The 23,377-nt window shown below is 38.1% G+C and overlaps 1 protein-coding gene across 2 annotated transcripts; it reads right to left on the bottom strand.

Annotated features, from left to right (window-relative positions):
- Positions 1-46: 46 nt before the first annotated feature.
- On the bottom strand, positions 47-21,286 carry FGF5 (fibroblast growth factor 5). 2 transcript variants are annotated; one of them, XM_054485280.2, is made up of 3 exons: positions 20,155-21,286; positions 12,371-12,474; positions 47-1,058 (listed from the first exon to the last, which is right to left on the bottom strand). In XM_054485280.2, the coding sequence occupies exons 1-3, from the start codon at positions 20,507-20,509 to the stop codon at positions 711-713; spliced, it is 807 nt and encodes a 268-aa protein (XP_054341255.1). In that variant the 5' UTR covers positions 20,510-21,286; the 3' UTR covers positions 47-710. The 2 variants fall into 2 exon arrangements, with proteins under 2 accessions (XP_054341255.1, XP_054341256.1); XM_054485281.2 differs by lacking the exon at positions 12,371-12,474 and having other exon boundaries at positions 20,155-20,784.
- Positions 21,287-23,377: the final 2,091 nt, after the last annotated feature.

Below are 23,377 nucleotides of genomic sequence, written 5' to 3'. Positions count from 1 at the left end.
CATGAATTTACATACACATACACACAAATCCAAGCTGAGCCTTTGGTGCTGTGAAAGAGAATTTAAACATTTTAAAATATAAAACTAAACATATTATCTGAGGTATGGCTAGAAATAAAAACTATAAAAAAGTGCAGTGAATAGGAAAAATGTAAAAGATTTCCACATTACAAATGAGCTATAAACACATTTATAATTCATAAACAGCATAAAATGATTGCTTATGTCATATTAATTAAAATAATAAAAGTAAGAAAATATGCTCAATGCAGAGGTACTTTTAAAAACACAAACAAAAAAACAAAAGTTAACAAAATATTTTATCTGCATCAAAATATTCTTTGGAAACCAAAAATAAAAATGTATCATGTGTGTTCTTTCAGGTTGATCTGTAAAAGTCAGAAAAATACATAGTCCATGTTATTTAACTTTCCGAAAATACAAAGTTCTAAATATCCCTCAAGCATAAAGCAAAAGGCTTTATGTCTTGCTAAACTGAAGCGGTGTGCTCCCTGTATTAGTACAAAGAATTCCAGTTTCCTTCCTATCAAAAAACATTTTGTTTCAGTTACACTGAAACAAATGACGTGACTTCAATACAGTGTAAGTATAGCTGAAGCTGTGTCCAGAAATTTTTCTTCAGAACTCTGAAGACACCTATAGAAACTCCTGAGGGGAAAGAATGGTTTCTCACAAGGCCAAGAGGAATATTATCCAAAGCGAAACTTGAGTCTGTATTTCACTGAGTTGGTATTTTTCCGAGGTGCAGAAAGGGGAACCTTTGGCTTGATAGGGCTAGGTGGCTTTTTCTTTTCAGGAACAGTAACCGTGAAAGAAAGTTCTGGCTGCTCCGACTGCTTGAATCTTGGCAGAAAATGCGTAGAGATGTGCTGGGGTTTAACCCGGGGGCTGCACCCTCGTTTGGCTTTTCCTCTTTTATTCAGGGCCACATACCACTCCCGCCCTGTTTTTTCAGTTCTATGTATTGCTGAGGCATAGGTATTATAGCTGTTTTCTTGAAAACGCTCCCTGAACTTGCAGTCATCTGTGAACTTGGCCTAAGGAAGAGAAAAAAAGAGGAAATTAAAGTTGTGGCAATCTTTTCAGCATGTAATAAAATATAAGGTATTGTAGGAAAAAAACCAATAATTTTGTTGATCTCTGTTCCTCCCACTCCATTCCTTTTTATAAAGACATGTTTGCTTATTTTAAAGTTGCTTTAAAATTACTATTTTTCTTTCTATATTTCTACTTCATTTATCTTTGTAACACATTTCTGTTCCCTACTTACTAGGTGACATAATATGGATGAATATAAAAGTAACCAGAACTCTTGATACATTTAAACCCTGTTACTATTGTTTAAATACTTTGAAATGTATAGTTACAAATCTTTTAACATACTGTTTTTCCTCCTAACTCACCAAGAAAATAAATAGAACTATATTACTAAGAAACAATTGCCTGGTAAAATATAAATTCCTGTTCACAGAAATGGGGTCAAAATTATTCCTTTGAAACAAGCTTGCATTTTTTCAATGTTATCAGTGTGATTGAGGCTGCTGAGAGAGAAGTAGCATATGGCCCCCATTAATATTGCACGTGTGAGAGTTCTTTAGAAAAAAATAATGTATCTTTACTCAGGCATTACAGGAAAGTATATTTGACTCCAAAAAGAAAAAAAGTCACTCGAGTTACTAACTATACTTTGGCCAGATCTTACACACACAAAAAAATCTGCCCTTGAAATACTTACAGAATAGTGGAAAAGCAGACAAGTAGACATCCATCATGGTGCAGCTTGATAAATGGAATTATGACAGTGGTATGCAGAGGGTACAATGACAGCATAGAGGAAGGGCATCTAAGAGGGTGGAGGTGGCCAAGAAGAGGGCAGAAAAGTCTTCCTATAAAAGGTGACATTTGAGCTGAGTCTTCAAGTACAACTAGGAATGTACTCTAACTAGCATTAGAGAGGCAGACAAAATAAGAAAGGATTTTCAGGGAGAAGGAACTGAGTGTTGAAAGGTCAACATGACACTTTCAAATACCTGTAAGTAGTTCAGGGTGACCTCTACCTAGGATGCATGTGGGAAGTAAGTAGATGAGCCTGACAATGCAGGTCAGCACCAGCTCTGAAAGGGCTTAGTTTGCCATGTGGGGAAATTTGAAGGAATATGTGGAAGAATGGGGTAAGAGTGTGAATTTGGAGTCAGACATGCAATCAAAAACCAGTTCTGCCAATTAAGCTCTTAGCCTTAGCCTCCTTATCCATAACACTTACAACAAAAGGGCTGTTATGAGAATCCAAAGGAGGATTCTGTAGCTTTCATCGAACTTGAAAGAGCCCATAACCCCCAAAGAATTAAGAATTCCTGTACTAGTTCAGACTACCAGGCTTCATAATTTCAAGGAGTACTATTTACACAGAATTCCTGTGTTTGAGAATACCAAATATTTTGTCCCCTATATATAAAAACACTAAAAGCTACATACTTCTATATCAAACCAAGAAGTTTTATATGGGAATAAAATGGCCTTTTTTTCTTTGTTTTTTCTAATAATGCCAAACTTTTCTTCGAAATACTGATCATAACACTGAAATCTAAAAATCTGAATATTGCAAGGCAACCTGCATAGATCCACTGTTGAAGTCCACATGGAATTTTTGAGCAGTGCAAAGTACTGACAGTATTAGAAGCCAACAAATATCAGAGCATTTCCAACGGCACATTAACTTTATGTACAATAGTTTACTGGACTTACTTATATTTAAGTGTAGTTCGATCAACAAAGTTCTATTGGCGGGTTATGAAGCCATATACGTAGATCTTTCACAAGTCTACTGGTGAATCTCTCGATACGATCTCGAGGAGGCTGAAGGCAAGTATTTTTTGTTTCTTTGTTTGTTTGTTGTTGTTGTTTTGTTGTTGTTGTTGTTGTTTTTGAGACAGGTTCTTGCTCTGTTGGCCAGGCTGGAGTGCAGTGGCATGATCTCAGCTCACTGCAGCCTCCATCTCCCAGGCTCAAGCAATTCTCCTGCTTCAGCCTCCTGAGTAGCTGGGATTACAGGTGTGTGCCACCACGCCCAGCTAATTTTTGTATTTTTAGTAGAGACGGGGTTTTACCGTATTGACCAGGCTTGTCTCGAACTCCTGACCTCAGGTAATCTGCCTGCCTCGGCCTCCCAAAGTGCTGGGATTACAGGTGTGAGCCACCGCGCCCGGCGAAGGCAGGTATTTTAAACAATCACCACCTATGTATGGCATCCCTTTCACCCTGTCTACGATACACCTTGCCAGCCTACGTTTAGGCCAGGACTGCTATGCTGACATCACTTTCGAAGATCACACATTTACTATTCCTATTTTTTATTAGAAAGACTTGCTTACAAATTCATTGTAGATTTGTCTACAGCTGCTTAGCTCTTAAAATGGCTTTCCCATTTAATTAGATAATTCCAATATTTCATTTCAAAATAAAAGCTATGGACATCTAGAATGTTTCTGGCTCTATAAACGGATAACAAGAATTTTAGAAAGGTGTGAAACATTTCATTAAAAAGAGTATCAGGTATATTTACCTTGTCTCGGGTTTTTTTTTTTCTTAAAATGCAGATGAATGACATTTTTGAAAATGTGTAATACATTATGCCTTGACCTGACTTCCAGCTCTGTTTCACAAAAACAGCGGTGATTGCTTTACTCAATTTTGACAGAGTTAGGGTTTTAACATGTACTACATTATCTAATATTTTCCCCCAACAGTGCCCAAGAAAATAAAGAAAGAACATGTCATTTTTAATTGAGGTAGATGACAGGCACGCACACACGCATGCACAGGTGCATGTGCAGACACATCTCATGGCATTTCTTTTTTTAAAACAGAAATCTATATCGTTTCCATTTTAGGGTCTTTCATATGAGTGAAACCCACCTGCCCCACCCCCTGCAATTGTTTCATCTAAAATCTCTCTCTTTTACTCCTTTTTTCCTCGAGATTCATATTCTAAAGTTCTTTCTTAAGAGGAGTCCTTTATGGAGACGGTTATTTGGACTTCAGATTTTTCAAAGGTCACCTAACTGTTACCCAGGGTAGAAGTGTGTAGAATTCTAAGGACCCACACACTACACACAGCCCCTCAACCGTCCGAATCCTACATTCTACATTAATACGGGAGTAAACGCAGTTAGACTGTTTTGACTTTCTTAATTGACTTTTAATTTAATGTTTTGTCTGAAAAATTCTTCCAGCTGTGACAGAACACAGAATCATTTGAAACAAACATTTCAGTGAATGTATTCATCTTGAAGGATCGACTATTCCTGTTAGTATTCCCGGTCTGGCTCAGAGAAGATGGTGACCCTAAACCTTATATCTCTGTACATAATGTTGTGCATGGACCATCTTTATAGCAAAGAGTCATAGGTCTCAGCTAGAGGTACTAAAATACATACATTTGCCATTAGAAAATTTTGGACAATAAATTTTCCAGGCTGATTTTTATTTTTTAAATCTTTTTTTAAAAATTATAAGAAGTCTTCTAATAAAGTATACACTTTTAAAATGATAGAACTCCATTATTTTTCTAGAAAAAAACCCTGAAATTAACAAACAGACTTTTTCTATAGTTAAAGAGTATGAAGTATAGAGGTGAATCAAATTTCAGATAAGTTGCTGAAATCAAGACTCCATCATCTAATTGCCTTACCACCATCAGCCACTATAATGAAAGCAATTGTTTAAATATTTGTTTAAAAACTTTCATATTCATTTATCACTAATTTGTTCCACAGATATCACATGCTAGGCACTGTGCTAGGTGCCACTTTTACAGTGGAAAACAGTATTAACATGGTCCTGCCCATGTTTTTGTTGACTTAAATTACATTAAAATCTCTTTAATTTCTCCTTGATCTGGCAAGAATAATAACAGGTTACATTCAACAAACCATAATTGCAAAATTAAAATGAAATGTTTAAAATCAGCGTTTTTTGTAGTTTAGTATATACTCCTAATTGACAAAAAAAAAGAACTTTAAACAAATCGAACTATTTTTTCTTCAATATCCAAATTATTACAAGGAGAGGAAACACACTACTATTAAGAGAAATAAGAACTTTCTGCTGGGCATGGTGGCTCACATCTGTAATCACAGCACTTTGGGAGGCCAAGGCGGGTGGATCATTTGAGGTCAGGAGTTCGAGACCAGCCTGACCAACATGGTGAAACCCTGTCTGTACTAAAAATACAAAATCAGCCAGGTGTGGTGGTGTGCGCCTGTAATCCCAACTACTCAGGAGACTGAGGCAGGAGAATCGCTTGAACCCAGGAAGCGGAGGTTGCAGTGAGCTGGGATCCTACCATTGCACTCTAGCCTGGGCAACAAGAGCAAAACTCTGTCTCAAAAAAAAAAAAAAGAACTTTTTCACTAGAAGTAAACTGTGGCTCTCCTCATCCCTTCTCACAGTGAAGGATCCATTTTAAACAACAGATATTTTTTGAAAGGTCAAATTGAATTCAAAGAAAGCACAACTCCAATTAACTACAATATTCCAGAAATGACTAATTCTGCCAAGTGGAAATTAAACAGGTCAATTAAACCAAATAATTATTTCCAAAATGATATTGTTTAAAAAAACTCTCTAAAATCTCTTCTTGTGGTTTTGTTCCTTAGTAAATATCACGATCTATGATGATTGAGTACCTTGTATAGTATGAATTAAAGGTGTGCAAATACCAACTCTCGTGTGCAACTATAGAAGTAAATATGTAGGATATGAGATATGGAAATAGGAGTGAATTTGAACAGACACCAGTATAAACCTTGGAATTTGTGTGTATTTAATCAATTTTAGTGATTTATTTCAGCTTGTTTTCTTGGATTTGCCCCTTTCTCCTGAAAAACCTTATAAAGTTAAGGAAAAAAAAAACCAAATATAAATAATTAAAATGTTGTTATAGACTAATATTATTAAATAACAAAAAGGTTATCATAGACTGTAATAAAAACAACTATAGACCAAATTTTGCTCTAAACTAAGTTTCCTTGCCACATGTATCACTCCTAGTTCCCCTCCCTCCTTTTAGACCTGCTTGGTTCCCATCCCTTCCCTCCACCAATGAAGCTGCCTGGGACAGGTGCCCTAAACTCAGTTCATTTTTTATACTTGTGCCCTGGTACAGGATAGCAGGCACCCAGAGAGCTACTTCTTACTCTTTACTATATAAGCTGTGTATGGGTCAGTTGTAGCCTTGCCATGCTATCTCCCAGGCATGGCCATATCTCCTGCTTGGTACTGGACATTTGTTCCTTCTATATCTCAGTTCTTCATACTGAGCAACCAACAAAATACACAAGTTGGCTTTAATATCACCCAACCTGAGATAATGTAGTAAAGAATATCAACTACAGGATCTCTTTTCTTCACTTACATAATTTGTCTTCAAATTACTCAGAGAGCAGGCTCAAATGCAGCTCCTCAAGCCCTCTCTCCAGGGACTGTGTTTTTCTAAGTCTGAGGTGAGACCCTGGACTTGATGTATCATTAACCAGCATCCCATGTGGTTTTGATACCCTTGAAGTAAGGACCACACCAGGCAAAACATGGCATAGCATGACTTTCTTTCTGAAGCCCTTAATAACTCCATATAGCTGGACTGTTGGAGACTACTGTGTGTCAGGTGATATAATTTAACTCACAGTAATTCCACAGCTGCTATTAGGATAGTATTATCTGATTTTTTTCAGCCCGAGAAGTAAAGAAAATGATCCATCTATCACCCTGCATTTATTAAGTGCCAGAATAGACCTGTGATTTAATTTGCATCTTCTGATTCCTAGACTAAGGGTCTTTCCATAACACTATACAAACCAAAGCTACCTCCTAGTCTTTGCTTATACAGTCTTACTTGCTCTGAAGTTGTTTCCTATTAAAATATTGATGAATGACAAGTGTCACTCTTCAAATCATCAAAGAAATATATTGCCATCTCTCACTTTCTGCTAAAATGGATTTTTGAATCTACAAGGAAATCACATCCAGATTTCCTCAATAAAATAGGTCTTTTAACTAGACCTCCACAGTACAAAATTGAGGGGAAACTGGCATTTATTGCAAAGGCAGAGTTTAAACCCATTTTTGTGCCTGAATAGCTAGACATTCAATTTTACTGTATATTGAAAGCCCTTAGAGGGCAAAAAAAATTCTTTTCAAATGCCTTGATCTAGCTCATGCATGGTCTTGACTGGCAGAGTGGAGTGCTTAGTAAGTTATTTTTTGATGAGGATGGTAAGTATTGCTCAAGCCTCCATTTCCCCTTTCAGTAAATATGTTCAGCTTTAGGGGCTGCTGACTCCTCTTCACTCTGCCTGCAGTGCAGGAAGTCCAGTCCAGAGTCTCATCCCAGGCAAGCCAGCTGGCACCCTCTGAAACCAGGAAAGGAGGATGTTCTAGTCCTTGCTTAGGACTGATCAAGCACACATTCCATGCCTGTTTCGTAAACTCTGCAATTAGCTTTCCTTTCAAACATGATCCCCTAAAACCCTGAGAAACAAAAATAATTCTACCACATGCTTCTCTCTGGGTCTTTAAAATAAGGTAACATGTTTTTCCCCAATTAGCAATGAGCTTTCTGCATACTTTATGAAAAGACTGAAGAATACGTGATAACCACCTTTTCCAAGATTTATATATTTAGGGAAAAATCAAGATGGACAACAGAGCTATGAAAAAAGTCACAAGATTATAAACACAAGAAATCCATGCCTCTTTAAGAGGTTGAGCTTGGAAATTTTGCTTTGAAATTAGGTTCCTTGGTGAAAGGAAAACTTAGTAGATAAGGGAAACCTATAAACACACAAAGTTTGGACGTGAGGAAGAAAAGATCAGTGATAAATAGGAGTTGGGGCTGGCCTGAATAATTTAAGGGTCACAGCTGCCTGACCCCAAAATCAGAAAGAAAAAGATTAAGCATTGTCAAACAGGTGCCTGAGAGCAAGTTCAGGAAAATCTGTTTAAACATTAAGTGTGGAACACTTTTCAGGCAGTACTCTAAGTGTTTTATATGTATTATCTTGTTTAAAACACTTAACTATCCCAATAGACTGTGACTTTAATTTTCCTTCTTTTGTAGTTGATAAAACCAAGGAATAGAAGGGTGAAGTAAAATGACACAGTTAGGAAGTGGTAGAGTAGGATTCAGCCTGCGGCAATCTAACTGTGTCTTTACCATCACACTCAAGGCCTTTCACTCCTAGTCTGGACCCACCTCAGATAAATCCAGAAAGGCTCTCTAGGAGACTTTCAGTAAGGATGCCAACCTGAGCAGGGAGCAGGGACAGAGAGATAGATAAAGGCAGAAAGAGTGCTCAGTCTCAGAAGGTACCTTAGCATGGGAATGTGTTGAGAAAGAGGGTACAGGCCACAGCTGTGGCTTGGAGTAGCCCTCATGGCTCTTTGGAAAGTAATTATCTCCTCCTGCTCTTGATGATTCTTGATACATTTGGACAAAGAGAAGACCATACATCCTCATCCTCGTAAAGAATGCTGAAAAACCTGCACGATAAGCATTTGGTTGCACTGCATATTTAGAGTATACCAATAAAGGTTTGAAGGAGAGCTGCCTGTAGATCAGGGGCTTGAATGAGTCCAGGGAGCCCACATTTAGATGGCTGAAGCTCAAATAAAACTTCTCTGATGGGATTCACAAATTTAGCACAAAAATGGAATCAGCATCAATGCTGCCTGAATCTGCTCTGGCCTACCCTTTCAGTTTGCCATATTTGTGTCTATGGCAGTAAAATATTTACTAAATGAAGATTTCTGTGAGCGAAACAGATTTCTTTTCTGTTTTGAAAGTTTATCTTGGGAGGCAGGAGTTCCCTATGCAACTCATCATTGACAATGAATAACCAACATTTGTAAAATTCTGTGGCAGACACATCCCCTCTTCTCTAGATTCTAAAGTGAAGTACTGGAGACACAGGAGTAGGTGGGGGGAACACCAGTTCAAAAAAGATGATTCATATCATCTCTTTGATATGAATCAAAGAGAAAAAGAAGTACCTAGAATGGGGAAATTTGCAATTTTAACTATAAGTCTCAAATTGCCTGTTTACCTATTAAATAGAGTGCTATAAATATTCTAATGATGTGCCACAGTATTCATTTTTATATGTAATACGAAAATATTTTCATGCACATATTAATTTCTATACACTAAGAGGTGAAAACAATGTAATTGGTTCCAAACAAAATTTAATGTCTTCTTTGAAGCTAACTTTTATCTACCAAGTACTATAGCATTTAAAGAGAAAGAGAAAATTCTAGGAGGATATAGTTCTGGTTCAATCACTTGTTAACTGTGTAACCTTGGGAAAATAATTTAACATCTATGAGACTCTTTCGTCACCTCATTATCTAATGAGATAATGTGAGCAAAAGGGCTTTTAAAGAACTATGAAAGTACATTATCTCTGCCTAGTAGCTAATTTTCAGTACTCTGATTATTATTACAAAAACTGAGTTGAATATTTACAAGTATCCATGAATATTTCTCAGTACAGTGGGGGATTACTTTTCCCAGAATTCTATTAATATTTTATATTTTTAGTTTACATTTGCTTTGTAGATAGAACCCTAAAAGTACCCCTTAAATGCCTCTGCAAAATTTTTAATTTAAAGCAACTCACAAATTACAAATTTAATCCTAAAACTCTATGAGTTTTTAACCTTTTTTGAGGATGATGTAAAGTTGTAAAATCAAAACTATTAACTAAATCAAATAGTCATATTTAGAGTTACAAAAACAATTTCCCAGCATGTTTAACTAGAATGTGAAAACAGGAAAGAAACCAACTGGGCATAAAACTGGTAATTGCTAGCGTTAATACTATTTCTAAATTCAACATCTTTAGAAAATAAATCACTTTATAATTTAATTAGGTTTTCACCTAGAGGAAAAGTGCTAATAAACACTCAGATAAGAGAAAGTGGGCTTGGATAATTGGTTTAAAAAGAATCCACATAATCATAGGGCTTAATATTTTTATCTACAATTTAGCTCAAAGTCATCAGAATGACTTTTATATCAAAGAGCTTCAGTGAGTGACAAGAGCGAGACTTGCTTTGTACTGTTTAAAAGTCATTATTCTATGAAATAACTTTAGCCTGCCAAGATGAGAAAGAATAACAGATGCTGTTTTTGCATTATCTGCATTGTTTCAACCAGCCATCCTTAGACATTTGGGTCAAATTTCCAGAAATTTGTTACTTGCATTTGACAGAGGAATCATGTATCTTAACCTCTCAGTTTGACCTTTCTAATTGGCTTCCATTTGTAATATGTTACTTTCTGTGGCAATTATCCTTAAGCTGTTCCAAGTTTAGTTTATTTTTTTGCATGTACTATGGCATAAATCAGAATATTTTGAAAGTTAAGATTTTCACTCAAAACAAACCAGTAAGAGAAAGTTTCTTTGCATGCACTGTGTATTATTATGAGGTTAGATTTTGAAAGTGTTTTAATCTTTTATAAACTTAAAGTAGACTGAGGAAAAGTTATTCCGTTCAGATATGCTTAATCATTGTTTTCTATTCTGTATGTGGATTTTTTTTTTTTTTACTTTTTTTTTCCAGCCCTCGTGAGAACTCATCTGTATGTGGATTTTAAATAATATTTTAAAATAAAATTAAATGCCCTGAGAATGATACATTGGACTTTGGGAACTCAGGGGGAAAGGGGAGGAGGCTGGGGGTAAAAGACAACACATTGGGTACAGTGTACACTACTGGGGTGATGGGTGCACCTAAATCTCAGAAATCACCACTAAAGAACTTTTTCATGTAACCAAATACCACCTGCTCCTTAAAAACCTATTGAAATAAAAAATAAATTTAAAAAAGTAATACCCTACTTTTTTCACAGTGATGCAGAATGTTGCCCCTTAAATAAATGAAAAAATTAGAAAAATATATTTCTATGAATATTATACTACAGCTTGCTATAGTAACCAGCTCAAAAAATGAAATGGTAAATTGTTTAATAGTTCTTGCAATGAGCAATTTAAGAGTTTAACAAAGGATTTCCATTTATGTTACTAAACTGAGATTTTAGTAATTTATTATATTTAGATTATATTTAGATTGTTACCCTATAATAATAGGCAATATTTATTGAGCACTTATAATACACCAAATAGTATTCTTAGCACACTGCATGTATTATCTCATCGAATCCTCAAATAACTATAGAAATTGTTCAAATTCTGTCTCTTCCAAAAGATATTAACAAATCATTTTAGATGTTAAGAAAAGTAAAATTATAAAAGTCTTACACATTAAACCAAGTGGCGTTCTCACTGAATTTTTTAAAGATCTATAAAATCAAATTATATATAGTAAGTTTCAGTTGATTGCTATCAATTGAAACTTTCTATAACTTTGAAAATTGAAAAGTGATATTCCAATAATTTATTTAATAAAGACTATAAAAAATCAGGATTAAAGGACTAACTTTAAAGAATAATTGCTTTCAAAATGTTTTAATGTGAAGAAAATAAGTATGCCACAGAAAAAGCATAAAGCACCTTTAAGTGCAGTATGTATATACTAATGCAAATAAATAGACTCTGTGAGTGGGAAAACTAAGCTGAACATATTTTATTATCTTTAAAATGTTTTAATACTTCCCAGGTAATGGGAACTTTCATAACAAAGCAAATAAATAGTTTGTGAATTGATTACACTATATAAAACTGGTCTGAATAAATTTTTGAGAATGCAAAATTAGTTTTCATAGTATTAAGAAGTCATTTTTGATGTGACAAAAATACAAGATAAAAATTCTTCAAATTAATTAAATAAAATTTGTCTATGAAAGTCAGTCTTCTAATTATTGTTTTTTTCCCTCCCTACTTGTTAATATGAAAATATTTTACATTACTGAGACCCAATTTGGTATTATGAGTAGCCTGTAAAATTAAATAAGAACCTCATCTACTTAGCACAAATACAATCACTATAAACTTATAAGTTTAAAATGTGATGAAATATATTATTGCCATGTTTCTTCTTACGTGGGCCACTTCTAAGAAATAAGTGGATGGCTACCCCTTTGAGAACGCTATTTTCAAATACACTTATGCTTAAACTTTTTGTAGACTCTATAATATCTTTTAAGTAAATTAAATATTTAAATTATTACTTCTAGAAGCACACAAAATTATCTTGGTTAAATGTAAAAATACTTTTTAAAAGTTAAGTTCTTTGGGCACATTTTCTTACCTACGAATTTGGAAAATTATTCTGTTTTACAAATGTAAAATCTTTATAGCACCTTTAACAAATATAAAGTGGTTCTACTTACACTTGCATGGAGTTTTCCTTTTTTTGACATCGCTAAAAATTTGTTGCTGAAAACTCCTCGTATTCCTACAATCCCCTGAGACACAGCAAATATTTCCAAAATACCTAGGATGACAGAAATCCCAAAATAAAACACAGGCTCTTCTTCATATCATTGTAAAGAATTAAATTTCTACATAGATTCTTTCCATTCTTTATTATTGTGATTTAAAAAAAGAACTTAGTATTTAACATCCTTATTGTTCATGACATTCACTATGTTAAAAACAAAGAAGGCTAGGATTCAAGTGTTCATTTAAAATAATTTCAAGATTCAAAAATTTGATTCTACTTCATCAGTAATTATTTGGACAAATAAGTTGTTTTTAGTAAACAATGAGCATGAAGTTTTCTCAGGTTTTAAAGAAATTAAAAAGACATTAAAAAAGTTTTTCAAAATAATTCTCCTCCATTGTTTCTTTATCAAAGATAATACACTACTTTGAACATTAAAGCACAAATCTGTGCTCAAGACTAGTGTAACTATTTGAAAGTCTGGAAAATAATACTTATTTACATTAAATAAACTCCTCTACTCTAATTATCAAGGTTATAATGGTAGTTACAAATAAACATATACCATACTCAGTCTTTTAGTGACTGCATTTAAAGACTACATATAAGATACTGAAAGCATTATAAATAACTTGAAATTATTAGTTCAATGAAATGTTTAATGGATTATGCTTTGAGACATCTTGCATTTTGAATCATTTCCTAGAAAAAAATTAATGAGATAATTTATTACATTGTTGTTTATATTTTGTATTTTATAGTTAGCATTATGAAGTCAATGTCCCTCTGTCTGCTACAGTAATTTCAAAGTTCAACTGGATCAAGAGAATTACACACCACAGTTCATAGAGTAGTTTAATAAGATAAAACGCATAGTCTGCACTTAATTAGAAAGCCTGTTTATTTAACATAAATTTATGTATTTTATATGAACTTGAAAAGAGCATAATGTTTTTTATTACTTGTCTATTTCAAAATTTTTGAAAAGAGACTTTTAGCTCAATAGAGCTAAAAAGGGACCTGTCTTAGAAAGGAAAAAGGGAAGCCAGTGCAGCAGCTCACACCTGTAATTCCAGCACTTTGGGAAGCTGAGGCTGAAGGACTGCCTGATACCAGGAGTTCAAGACCATCCTGGTCAAAATAGTGACACTGCATCTCTACTTTAAAAAAGGAAAAGAAGGAAGGAAGGAAGAAAAGAAGGAAATAAAGAAGGGAGAGGAAGGAAAAAAGAACATCTCAATATTTCCATCTATAATATTCTGAGCATATATACTAATTAGGATATCTCAATAGGACTCTGCCAAATAGAGAAATTCATCAGATTTTCTTGAAATAGCAAACTCTCCCTGCAGTATTTGAGGTATATATAAAATTATTCTGTTTACCAAAAACAAGAAATATTTTATAAATATATGTGAGTAACTTTATTAAGCATTTATATTGTGCAATGTGAGCTAACATCTATAATTCTAGCAAGCACTGCTGTTTATTTATTCAACTTGGTTTCTTAAAAATCTTGATTAGAAACTTTATGTGAAAAAGGGGATAACTGAATAACTTATTTAAAAAATAGATGTTTTTAGCCCAAAGTAAATAAAACACACTTTAGGGAAACTGCAGGTACCAGTTCATTAATAGGTGTTTCTTTAAATTGAAAAACAAAAATCAAAAACTATTGGAAACTACTTTTGCTTTTAGAAGGAGACTGAAAAAAAAAACCACTGGTGCTGTATAAATCCTTTCCTTCAAAATGTTTTTTAAATGCTATTTATAATAGAATTTATTATAAACATTATTTGAGTGTGCTTCTAAACGTTTTAGAAGCATTATCATTTTATCAAATATTAACAAAACACACCAAATGCTTTGTAAAGTTACTCTACACAGATGTAATATGTTATAATAATATTATTACTAAAGCATGACTATAACAGTGATATAAAGTTAAATTTCTATCAGAAATACGGAATGATATTGAGAATAGCATTAACGATTTTAGATATTTGGGAGATGGAGGATGTGATTGTGAATATTTATGTCAACATGTGCATTCAAAAATGAGAAAGAAAGAAAGAAAGTGAGAAATTGTATATGTGTGGAATGATAGATACAAAAGGGACAACATGGAGTTGATAGAGGAGAGATTTGGTTGTGTATGTCCTCCAATTTACTCATGGTGCTAAATTGTTAGAGGCTTTTAATTCCATTCTCTGGAAAATTATCTGGTTTTGAACATGCAGATATATTGTATATTAATGAAAAAATACATGGTAGAATAAAAGATTAAAGTCTCATAAGTGTGTGTGTTTGTATGCTAACTTTTAAGATGTTGAGATAAAAAGGCTTTATAAATATTTGTTTTAATGAAATACTACTGCTTTGCTTAAATAGTTTCTGATAATTAGCTTATTCTCTTTATAAACAAAGACCCATTTAGATGCATTTAACATGTATTTCAAAGCAGTGTACACTCTGTGTGTATATATTATGTACAATTTACATGTAATGTATTTTAAATATGGGGAAGATGAAATAATATATGTGAAAGTGTTATTATTGTATTACATATTGCAGAGTTTCTTCTTAAAAGTTCCAGGATAAAACTGATATATTGCCTGAGAATTAAAAGATTTTATAACTTTAAGAAAATTATCTTTAACTGAAGCTTAAAAATACACTTTACATATATCATTCTATTTAATATTATAAAGAATGCAGGAGATGTAAGAGATGAGATTAGATGAATGAATTATTTTTCACATGAGTAACTTTGGTATTGATCTTCTAAATCTTACTATAATTATGACCTAATATTAAGAACACTGTTATGATCAAAATTGCCAAAGTAATGTCAGCAGTGATTTCACAATGCCTTGTTTTCTGGAGCAGATTCAATGAGTCTCACAGTTCAGTTTCCTGCCCTCCTCCCCAAAACATCACAGGCCTATTGATTTTACTATGACAAATCTCCGTAACTCATTCAGGAATTCTACGTAATGTTTTAGACCCATGTGCCTTAAATCACAAATATATAAATTTCAGAAAACATTTCTCTGACACTGATTTTTTTTAATTTCAGTAATTTTCTGACCTTTATCATCGGGAGCCACATATATTAAATTTGATGGAAACTTACAATTCTCCTTATGGATGCCAAGGCAGTATTTCTAAGCAAAATTGTGGAAGGCCAAGCTTGTCTCATAGATGGTATATAGTCAATGACTGTTTGCTAAATTTGACCGCCTTCTTTGCTCCTCTCACTACCTCTCTTTTCTCTCGTCGGGACACCCCAGGCATACACAAATATGGACAGGTGTCTTAGTACTCTCCTGCTACTGTGGCCTTCTCCTGCTTGAGAAGGCACAGGGTGGAGGGGTGGCTCAGTGTAAGTAAATTCACATTAAAGTTCTACTGACAGTGTGTTATTTTTCTTAAGGTGTTCCCATTTAAGAGGGTCAAAAGAAGAGGAGAATGCTTAATAGAAGGAATTATTCTCTCTTTGTGGAATTTCAGAATTGACACCTAGGTTGAAGAAGGCAAGAATGTCTTCGTGTCTCTCAGCTTATACACACAGTCTATTCCACTTATGCATTATGATATAAGTTTACTTCCATTAAAAAAACATGTTTCTAGATTTTTGACTTAGTCCTTTGCAGATTTCTTAATATAATAGGGCTCTATTGATAGTGGTTGATACAACTATACAAATTTTTCCTTTTTCTCTCTTTTGTTAATGAATAAAATATAGAAAAGCACAGATATTCCATGTATTCAGAAGCTTTCAACAACCCATTTGAAAATCCCCAGAAAAAAATCTTTTAAAACTGAAGTTTCTCTACTTGCATCCACAAAGTAACAGATATGCTGTGCCAAGTTATCAAATCTGAATCTTGAAATATTCAATTTAGCAGTCTTCACTGATTAAATTAGCAACAGAAATTTTCCACTTGATTTTTCTGCATAGTAGATATAGATTCTGATTTATCTAGGCTTGAGGGACTGTCTGATGACTCCACATGACCCCAAAGTTGGTAGTGAATTTAGATTTTTTTAAAAAGCAGTAACATTGACGATGCTATTAGCCAAAATATGTGCTTGGAATTTTCATATTTTATGTAAACGCTTTGAGTTTGTGTAGCCAAAGCCTTAAACTTTTCTTCCCTAAACTGACAACTGCTTGATTGCCTATTCTTCAATGGCCCAAGGTAAGTCAACAGAAGCACTGTATTGACATTAAACTCGAAGGCGTATAAATTAAAGCAAACCCTTTGTTTCCAAGCAATAGTTGGGTCATCTATCTTGCCTTGTTCATATTTCTTCATTTTTCCACAGTATTTCCTCATAATAAGGATTTATATACAATGAGCTTGATTTCATTTTCTGTGTTCAAAACTTGGGATAACTATTGTGTAAGAGAAACTAAGAATATATTAATTGGTCCATGTAAACTAAACAAATTATGTTTGAAAGTCCATGGCCATGGTGTACTTCTCACAGTGAAACCAGAAAACATTTGCAATTGGCAAAAAAAAAAAAAGTTTACTGTCAAATAATACTTGTGAAACACATATGATTATCTGTTCTATCAGACAAATACTACAGAATATTATTAGGTTTAAAATAACTTGTTAGAATGCAGTTTCATGGCAAAGCTTTGACTTTTCTGAAGTATCAGGGTTGTAACAAAAAAATAGGTTTTCTATCATCGCTAACTCACAGACAGTAGAAATAGAGGATGAGATCAAACTGAGGTATCATCTGTGGCCCTTGATCCAGCCCTCTCAGCCTCTCTTAGGAGATTTAAACACATTTCCTCACATACTCTAAGAAAGGTCATGGCCAACACCTTAGTTTACATGAATGTCAGGAAACATCAAATGCTGCCTTCAAAGAGGTAAATGACCAATTGTAATTAGCAAGTTTCTGTTTCTCTTTTACAGCTAGATAATGGCAGAGATCCATGTTAAATTCCCAAATTACATGCAAATTCTGCATTGATCAATGGTGGTAAAAATTTTATGAAGTAGTATTAGACACTCCAGACATCACAAAGCAGAAAATCACTATGATTTGAATATTTGCTATGGTTTCTTCTGGGAAAAAAAAAAAAAAATCTATGGAAGACAAACAACACAAAAGTAACCAAAATATCATTCTTAGTGAGATAGGTATCTTATATTGGGTACATGATTTATGGCATGAATGAAAGCAAGTCATGTGAAAGACACAGAAACTAAACTCTGAAAGGTTATTGTAAACAGGAATAAATTAGGAAAAAGTTTAAATTAAGTTTTTTGTTGGCACTGTTTTACGAAACATCCCTATTCTCTTGTAGATATCTTTCAACATGGATTTAAAAAAAATGTACATTTTACATACTGGGTAGTGGTCAATGTCTTGTTTGTCTGGGTGCATTCTTTTTGATCTGCTCTTATTTTCCCCCCTTTGCTTTTCTACAACATCCCCTCTAGCAAGGCCTAAGATGTAAAACTATCTTCGTCTCATATAGTGTCTTCATAGAGAAGATGGTGAATATCCTGGAAATGAGCCTTGCTTTCTGAGATCTCTAGCACACCTAAACCCTCCCCAGAAGCATTCTCTGAGCTCCCTGGGCTCCAACCTGCTGCTTGCTGCCTGCTAGTTTGGGGTCCTCCCTTGAGCTCACGGAAGTTATCCTCTGTTGGTGCTCTGTCATGTACCCAGGGAGAGCGGAAATGTAGCCAGGGGACAGCAGCGCGCACAGTCACCTGTCTTTCAGTGTCAGCCTGGTTGCTCCTAGATGTTCCTAACTTGCTCCATCTCAGACCAGTGACTCCACGGGTCGTTACAAGAAGAACACAAGAAAGAAAGGTTTCTTGTAAGAGAGAAGGAAAGGTTGCCGAAAGTGGGAATACGCTGTGATGGCTAATGAAGTCAAGAGACCGTTGAGACAAAATGAGAAGGACGAATGGAAATAAATAGATGTTACTGATTATTCCTCAAATCTCAGAAAATTCCCCTTCACCCCAACAGATCTTGCCCTTTATCCCCCAAATGAGCAGTTATTCGACGAGTGAAATAAACTCTAAAATATGGAAATAGGTTCCTCTCGGGAGTGTGAGGGAGGCCATGGGACTCGCTGGTGCGTGCGCGGAGAGCCCTCTCTCCAGCTGGGCGCTCCAGGCGCCCTCACCACGTGCGCCGCAGGCTGCTGAATCAGCACGACTAGATAGACTAGACAGGCGCAGAGGGGCGGGCATAGACCTGCTTTTCTCTCAGCATGAACCATCAGGTCTTCCACATTAGGCTCCCTTAACCCACCGGAGGCGGCTAGCCAGCCTACCGCCTTACCCACTTGCGCGCCTCCGACCCCGCTCTGGAGACTGCTGGCTGCCAAATTTTCAGCCCGCCGGTGGTGTCCACGCTCCTCTGGAGCCTGTGTAAGAAGAAGCCCAATGGCCCGTGGAGTCGTTGGTCTGAGATGGAGCAAGTTAGGAACATCTAGGAGCAAGCAGGCTGACACTGAAAGACAGGTGACTGTGCGCGCTGCTGTCTCCTGGCTGCATTTCCGCTCTCCCTAGGTACCTGACAGGCCCTGGCTGGGGCTCTGCCTGGTGGACCAACCCGCGCTGGAAGAGCGATCTGGCCCTACTGAGCAAAAGTACCACAGAGATCTCCCCACTCCTACACACAGCCCCAAACCGTCCCTGCCCCTAGCTGCCTAGAGGCAGCGAAGGGAAACCAGAGGAGTGGCTTCGATGGTCTGGAAACATAGATGGGGTGAAAGGGAAGAGGAGATGAGAAAGGAAAAAAGAGAGCGTGCTGAAAGAAAAAACTCGGAGGGAAAATTTAAAACTTTGTTTATAAAAAGTCCTACAAAATTTGCACCCCTACCAAATTTAACCTCTGCGTTTCTTCTAAAATAAGGAACTTTGCCCTAACTGTTCTTGGGGACCTAAGGCTGGCCACTCTCCTAACACGGTGTAGTCATGGTCTCAAGATACTAAACGTTGTTAAATCCAACTCTGGAGTTAGTAATTTCAATGTTTATCACGTCTCCCTCTCTAAACGCGTCCAGTTTTCCAGAGCACGATCTTCTTCCAAGCAGGAATGTCTGTCTGGTGTCCCCTAGTTATCTATCTGTCTATCTGTGTATCTATCTATCTATCTATCTATCTATCTATCCGTCTCTCTATATACCTATGTGTATACATTGTATACATAGACATACACATATATGCATATACATATACAATATTAATTTGAGGTTTATGGTAGCGGTTGGAAGAGGGAAGTATTTGGGATTTGATTCTTCTTTTCAAAAAATAACTTCAGTTATGGATAGGGAGAAGGGCTGCTCTTTGATGCCTAATGAAAAATGCCAGGCTAGTTCATAAGCAGAAGGTAAACAAACTGAACGAAAAGAAATGAGTTTTTTGTTCTCTCCTGTCATGGCTGGGGACTCGTCTTTGAGGCTAGAGCAAACTGGAAACAAGGTACCCGTCTGGGCACCAGCCTCTAGGTAACATACACCTCAGAAATCGCAATTTCTCATGCCCAGGAGAGGGGTGCGTGTGCGCACGCCATATACATGCATCTCCACCCAACCCGCCCGGCTGTTTCTGAGTATCAGCTTGGTCCCAGTGGCCTGGGCTCAGGAAGGTGAGCCTGTGGCCCGGGGAATACCTGCTGTCCCTCCCGAATCTTCCGCGGCCGCCTAGGACGGGTTTTGTAGGAGAGCGAGTAACTTACTTAACATATTGGCTTCGTGGGAGCCATTGACTTTGCCATCCGGGTAGATCTGCAGATGGAAACCAATGCCCACTCTGCAGTAGAGGCTGCCGGTCCGGCGCCCCGAGGGGCTCCACTGGAAACTGCTCTGTTCCAAGCCACTTCCTTGGCTGCCCAGAGAAGCTGCGGGGGAGGAGGAGGCAGAAGAGGAAGACATAGCGCTACTGCTGCTCTGTCTGCTGCTGGAGCCTCTAGGGTTCCTATCAGTGGCAGCGGGTCCGGGTTGCCGTTTGGGGGCGAGACACTTCTCCCCGTGAGCCCAGGCGCTGAGGATCAGGTGGCTGAAGAAGAGGAGGAGGAGGAAGGACAAGCTCATTCTTCCAGCCGCGGGGGTCCTAAGTGCATCTTGTAGGGCTGATTCTGGGCTCTGTAGCCCCTGTGCGGCTGCGTGCTTCTGGCGCTGCCCGCCTCGCCGCACCGGGTGGACATAGCCTCGGGGAAGAGAAGGGGAGAGGGGAAGAGAGAGGCCACCCGAGCGGATCTCCGCGCTGGCACCGGGATATTTATAACGCCAGTGATCTCACTGCTCCGTGCACGCCTGCGAAGCTTCCCCTCACCCGCGGCTTTGTGTACTCACTGGCCGGTGCGGGGAGGGAGCCTCGCGGTCCCGGGGGCGGGGGATGTGAAGGAGGGAGGAGATCCGAGCGAGTGAGTGGGAGGAGAAGCTGGGCTGAGAGAACCTGCGCCCCAGACGCTGGGTGCGCCCATACCAGGGCCACGCATCCCAGCAGTTCTCTCGCGTCGCGCGGCCACCCGGCTTCCCCGACTAGGGCCAGAGCCGCGTGGAAACGAGCTCGGCGTTAGCAGCTGAGTCCTCCAGGGGCAGCGACAGAAACGGGGGATTGAAATGTGGAAATGGGTCCTCGTCCTCTCCCACCTCTACGGCACACTTGTGATTGGGCAACGCACTCTTGCCCCCCAGGACACGATTTCCAGGTTCTCCTTTCTTTGCCCTGTAAACCCTGCTATCTCGTCCTCTCTCCGGGAGCCCTTGGAGAACCGCGTCCCACCAGGAGATCCTACTGCTTCTACGGCTTTCGGCGCTGAAAAACCAAACGGGGATTCGCAGCCCAACTTGGGAAGCCTTTGGTGTGGCGGGGTTGGGGGAGAAGGATGTTTTTGTTGTTGTTACCGACTTATTAAAGAGCTAAGGAATGGGTTTATTCAGCGTTTAAACGCCACCCTGAGTCATCACGCCACGACTGGAGCTGCTTTCTTTTTGGAAACTCTCGGCTGCGCTGAACATTGTGACGAATTTGTTTTTCCTTCTGGGAAGCTCTCGGTCTGTATTCGTGAGAGTGAGGGCACATGCACCCCCCGCGCCCCGACCGGGTAAAGAGAGGCAGGGGCTGGCCACCAGCACATGTGACTGACCGCCCAGTTGTCCTCTTTCGCCCCAGGATCCCCATGGCAGGAAGGGTTAGCTAACTGCTCGCTTTAGCTTACCCAGACCTGCCATTGACGGAGGGACCGACCCCAATGAATGATTAATGACTTGCGCGCTGGATTTCAACCTCAGGAAACCCGAGAACGGAAAATTTCTTTGAGAACAGAGAATTTCCCTGTACGCAACGTCCCCAGACTGTTATTTATCTGGGAAATACACCTGACTTGCATTCTTGGAATGTTTCTGTCTAAAAACATATTTGAAACTTTAAACTAAGCTATGATACATTATTCATTGGTTATTTTAATGAAACGGTCCGTGTTATTGACTGATAAGGTCAATTCAGATGAACCAAGGTTGATGCTAAGAAACGGCCTTATCCATTATTGAGTACCTACTTAAGGTTTTCCATCTCAATAATGAAAAGCATATAAAACGAATGCAGATTTTTCAGGTTTGGAATCTTCCACCGCCAGAGTAACATCAAAGTACTTGTAAAACAGAAGGTTACCTGGAGAGTGTAGCAAAACCACTGTGAGAAAGAAAGAGGACATCACACATAGATATGCATAACATCGGCACACTACATGAGATACTGTCCAGAGCTGAACACACCACCTGTCCACTGTTCTAGGCTCAAGTTATATACTTCTCCCTTAACTAGGGTGGGTAGGCAGATCCTTACAAGGCAACCCTAAAAGTAGACATTGAGAACAGTCACAGCATCCCTCAGAATGGTCTACTTCACTGAAATCACCTTCTTCTGGGGTGGATGATTGTAGGATGGTTCTGAACCTGGGTGCTGTTCCTTCTTCAGGCGATGCCTTGAGGTCCGTGGCAAAGCTGTCAGGGTTTAAGCCACATTGATGCTGCTGAATGCCATTTTTAAGTTTCCCCATGCTACGCAAATACACAGCCCATTCCTCGAGTGACGAAGATTCTCCAAAGCAAATCCAGTTGCTCGTTTCTCCCTTTCCTTTTCCCAAGGAGTCTGCTGAAAGAGGAGGAGAGTGGTTTCTGCCCCAGCTGCACTATCAGCCCCCTGTCTAAACCCAGGAGGTCAAGAGGACTCTGGGGCCCAGCTTCTGGAGCTGACATCAGCCTCTTGTCTTTGCTCCCTTCTCTCAGTTTCTGCAGCCCCGCCTGCACTGAAATAACCATCCTTGTTTCCCTCTCGACTCCCGTGAGAGCCAAACTGGGGATCAAATCCTTGCCTAGGGATGACCCAGGAAGGCAAAGACACCTGCTCAGGCTTTAGTCTACCTCAAACTGGAGGATGGCAAGATACACTCTTTTGGATTCCAAGGGCTTAGAAAGAGCCAGGGGCTCACTAAAAGGAGACAAGTGACCAGCTGTTGTGGACAGTGATTGAATTTGGCAAACCAGTCCTCAACGCCCGACTGTCTTCCATACCGGGGTGGGAGGACTGGGGGTTGGGCGGGCAGCCGAATGTGCCCACATACGCGGGGCTTAAAAGGAAATCTCCATTGGTGATCATAAGTGTGTAGGGTGGATGCTATTAAACTTTTTTTTTTAACAAAAGAGTTATGTATTGGGGCCATTAAAAAAGCTGCAAAAGCTGAACAGTGAAACATGAAAGACAGCACTGCGCTTGTTCCGTGAGCTGAGTTGCCAAGCCCCCTTCCTCCGTAGCTCAGCTGAGAGAGGAAAGGGTCGCGCTATGCGCCAGGGCTGCGCCCGCCCTGGTCTACATCCTGCCTGCCACTCTGAGCAGCCGGTCTTCGAGAGCCTCTGTCCACAGCAAATCTGCAGTAGGGAACGTGGGGCGGGGAGGAA

This window comes from Pongo pygmaeus, chromosome 3, assembly GCF_028885625.2.
Source record: "Pongo pygmaeus isolate AG05252 chromosome 3, NHGRI_mPonPyg2-v2.0_pri, whole genome shotgun sequence".
NCBI classification, from domain to species: Eukaryota; Metazoa; Chordata; class Mammalia; order Primates; family Hominidae; genus Pongo; species Pongo pygmaeus.
Note: the sequence above shows the minus strand (reverse complement) of the source record. Positions and strands in the feature narration are given on the sequence as shown.

Coding starts and splice junctions, on each gene's coding strand:
- FGF5 (XM_054485280.2), bottom strand. CDS start 20,509: ATGAGCTTGTCCTTCCTCCTCCTCCTCTTCTTCAGCCACCTGATCCTC. Junction 12,475..20,154: donor CCACGAAGCCAATATGTTAA/GTAAGTTACTCG, acceptor CTGTCATCCTAG/GTATTTTGGAAATATTTGCT. Junction 1,059..12,370: donor AAGGAAAACTCCATGCAAGT/GTAAGTAGAACC, acceptor TCTCTTCCTTAG/GCCAAGTTCACAGATGACTG.